General features: G+C 58.9%; 1 protein-coding gene across 1 annotated transcript in view; it reads left to right on the top strand.

The window, feature by feature from the left end:
* The window catches only part of LOC104526969 (coiled-coil domain-containing protein 69), a gene marked incomplete at its 5' end in the record, with an annotated part of 4,031 nt that extends 2,781 nt beyond the window's left edge, over positions 1 to 1,250 (top strand). The window contains one exon of the mRNA XM_029085597.1: positions 1,118 to 1,250. Coding sequence (XP_028941430.1) covers positions 1,118 to 1,250 — 133 coding nt within the window. The remainder of the gene's footprint in view (positions 1 to 1,117) is intronic.
* Between the last annotated feature and the right edge of the window lie 1,950 nt (positions 1,251 to 3,200).

Below are 3,200 nucleotides of genomic sequence, written 5' to 3'. Positions count from 1 at the left end.
TTTCCCCAGCCCATGTGGGGCCACAGGGGGACCCTGTCAGACCCCCCGAGCCATCCCTGCACCCCTTCCTCTGGTGGGAGGTGGTGGGGGGGTTTCTGGGGGTAAAAGGGGTCAGCCAGGACACGCAGATGTGCATTGGGCTGGATCCGACCCAGCGCTTGGCTCTGAGCATAACCAGCACCAGTGCTGCCGGGGGGCCTGAGGTGAGGAAGATGAAGCCATCAATGGGATGGGGAAAAGCACCAGGAGGATGAGGAAGGAGCTGGGGACATGGTGGAGTGCAGGTACCTCACTCCCTGGGAAGCAGGTCACCAAGCACAGGGCTGAGCCACGGGAGCTTTCACAGGGCAGGAGGGACGGGTGCAGCTGGGTCTATCTGCCACCTCCAGCACTGCCCTTGCTATAGACCATGTCAGCCTGTCCCATTTCAGGGCTTGGCCACCCACTCCTGCTGTTTCCAGTGAAAGCAGGGCTTCACCTGCCTGGGACCTGCCTCACTCCCAGGGGAAGGGGGCCAGGCAGGGCTCCCACCCATGCCCTCCCCTCCCCATCACCTCCTCCATCTTCACCAAACAGCTCCCAGGGATCGCTCCTGCAGCCCCAGCATGCCACTGCCACCTACCCCTCCTTGTCCCTACTGCCCATCAGCATCACCACCAACCCCATCTTCTTCCTCAGCACTGGGCAGAGGCTGCATGCCTGGAGGTGGACATCTGGGAAGCAGAGCAACATCCCGAGGGGTAACAGGCTTCCAGCAGGTCATATCCTTCCCTGCTCTGAGCAACCACATCCCCATGGGGGAAGGTGCTGCCAGCACAGTTGGGGGTCAGGGCTGGATGCACACAAGCACTTTCCTCTGGGTGCACAAGTGTGGTGGGACAGTCACTGCCCTGTCCCCTCCCCAGAGCTGTTTAGCTGGGGTGTGGGTGTATGTGTGTGCACCAGGCCAACCTGCTGCTGGCTGGAACAAGCACAAGCCTGTAAGAAGCAGCAGCCTCAAGAATTCCATGTCTTGGGGGATTTTGGGGACCTGTGCAGGAGCATCTCACAGCAGGGCCATGTGCCCCACACCTAGGGAAGGCACCACAAAGCCACAACAAGAGGAGACCCCCACTGCTGGTCCCCCTTTTCCTGCTGCTTCCCTCATTTCATTCATTTCAATGAGCTCCCAGCACAGGGTGGACCCCGACCCTCCTGCAACAGCCGCTTCCGTCCTTTGTGCTCATTCTTATCGGGAAAACAGCAGCTGAACGAGGCAGCCAGGAAGGCAACATGGATGTGGGGTCCAGCTCTTACCCAAGCACCACCACGGGGTGCCCAGAGTGGGAAATGAGGGTGCCTGTTGTTTTAGAAGTGTCCCCCTAGGGCACCCACTGCTCTGTGCATCCTCACGGCTCTGGGGACAAGTGGCAGGGCAACCTCAGGGACGTGGAGGGACACACCAGGTGCTGTGGCACCAAAGCAGGGGGCATGGGGCAAGCTGCTGCCCCAGCAAATCCTACCTGGCTGTAGTTGAAGGGGGGAGGATGGCTGGGCAAAGGGAGATGAGGCTGGTAGCGTCAGTGATCCTGCTCTGGGCACCTGGTACTGCATCCTGCTCCCACGAAGGCACATCCTGCGTGGGACCCAGAGGAATGTGCCCAGCTCTGGGAAAGGGGAGTGCTGGGAACCGAGGAGGAGGAATAAATGAGTCCAGAATAGGACTTAACCACAGTAAGTGCCTTGGTGGTCACAGGGGGTGTCGAGGCAGCGTTGAGGGTCAGTGCAGCATGAGAAGTCTCCACTGCTCTGCAGTGAGCAGCTGAGGGACAGGGTGGGTGAGGGGACAGGGGGAAGTTGGGGGGCTGCAGGGAGAGGTTGCAAAGAAAAAAAGAAAAAGAAAAACACAACCAAATAACAGCAGCAAAAACACTCGTCTGCTTTATCTTCTCTCAACAAAACTGCTTCAGCAGGGGCTTGCCATGAGGGTTCAGGTTGCTCAGGGAGGTTCTCCAGACTCAAGAGAAAACAGCTTCGAGGGCTCGTGTCAGGGCTGTGCCCCTCCCTGGGATGGGACCTTCAGCCCAAGGGGCCTCTTTGCCCCCTGGCACAGGGAGCCAGGGGTTTGGGGACCAGCCTGTCACCTTTTATTGCCCTGGAGCAGATTGGCACTGCACCACCCCACAGGGCTCCAGGGCCACCTCCCTGGCTGTGCTTCCTGGTGGCTCCTGGGGGGCTGCCCCTTCCAGCTGGCAGCTCTTGGCACTGTGCTGGGTCCCGTAGCCAAAGTAAACGAGGAAACCTGGGAATGGGCAGAATAGGGTGGGGGGCAGGGGGTCCCATCTCTTCCTTCCCCTCCCAGTCACAAAGTTCCCACTCCTTTGGGCCACACATCAGAGGATGGGGTGCTCCCGCTACCCTTTGACATTGAAGTTCATCATCTCTCCATCCACCCACCACTGCTCTGCACCCAGCATCAATGCCACAGGCTCTCAGGCAACCTATGCTTCACCCAAAGAGGTTGTTGCCAACTCCAGTACCTCAAAGGTGGCTGGGCTTACTGATGGCCATCCAAAGCAGGTACTGCAGCCATGCAGCTGTGCTGAGCTGGGCCATCAGGATGCTGGTGATGCTGAGGAGCAGCAGGAAGGGCAGGCAGGGAACCTGCAGGGACCAAGCACAAGACAGGGTGATGCCTTCACCCAGAGGCACCAGCTAGCCCACGGGCAGGGGTTTCACAGCCCTCTTGAGTTCTTTGCTGCTTTGTCTAGTTGCTGACAAGCGAGAGGAAGCCCAGCCCAGCCATCAGGCTGTGAGGCTCTGGGACTGCAGCTTGTGCTGGAGAGGGATGCTCATGGAGGGTGGTTTGGTTGACAGGTCCTGCACTAAGGCAGGAGTTGTTGCAGGATTTAAGGAGGAGGCAATAAACCACTAGCAAAACCAATCCAGGGTGTCAGGACTGGGTTTCTTTTCACTGAAGAGCAGCTCTGATGTGTGCAGCCAGCACTGGGCTCAGTTAGGGCTGCGGGAGGTGCCCCTTGGTCTGTGAGTCATGGGGAGAAGAACCCAACAAGCCCTCACAGTCCCTCCAGAAAACCCTGTGAGCTACCCAGTGCCTCCAACAGCACTTTGTTGAACATGGATGCAGCAAAGGTCTGCCCAAGCTGAAGCAAAGGGAACACCCCTGATGCAACGTAACCCCTTCCCCATGGGGCTGCAGC

The sequence above is a fragment of the Antrostomus carolinensis genome, unplaced genomic scaffold (genome assembly GCF_000700745.2).
Source record: "Antrostomus carolinensis isolate BGI_N321 unplaced genomic scaffold, ASM70074v2 scaffold44746, whole genome shotgun sequence".
Classification (NCBI taxonomy): Eukaryota; Metazoa; Chordata; class Aves; order Caprimulgiformes; family Caprimulgidae; genus Antrostomus; species Antrostomus carolinensis.
The sequence above is the reverse complement of the archived record's forward strand: the minus strand, read 5'-3'. Positions and strand labels throughout refer to the sequence as shown.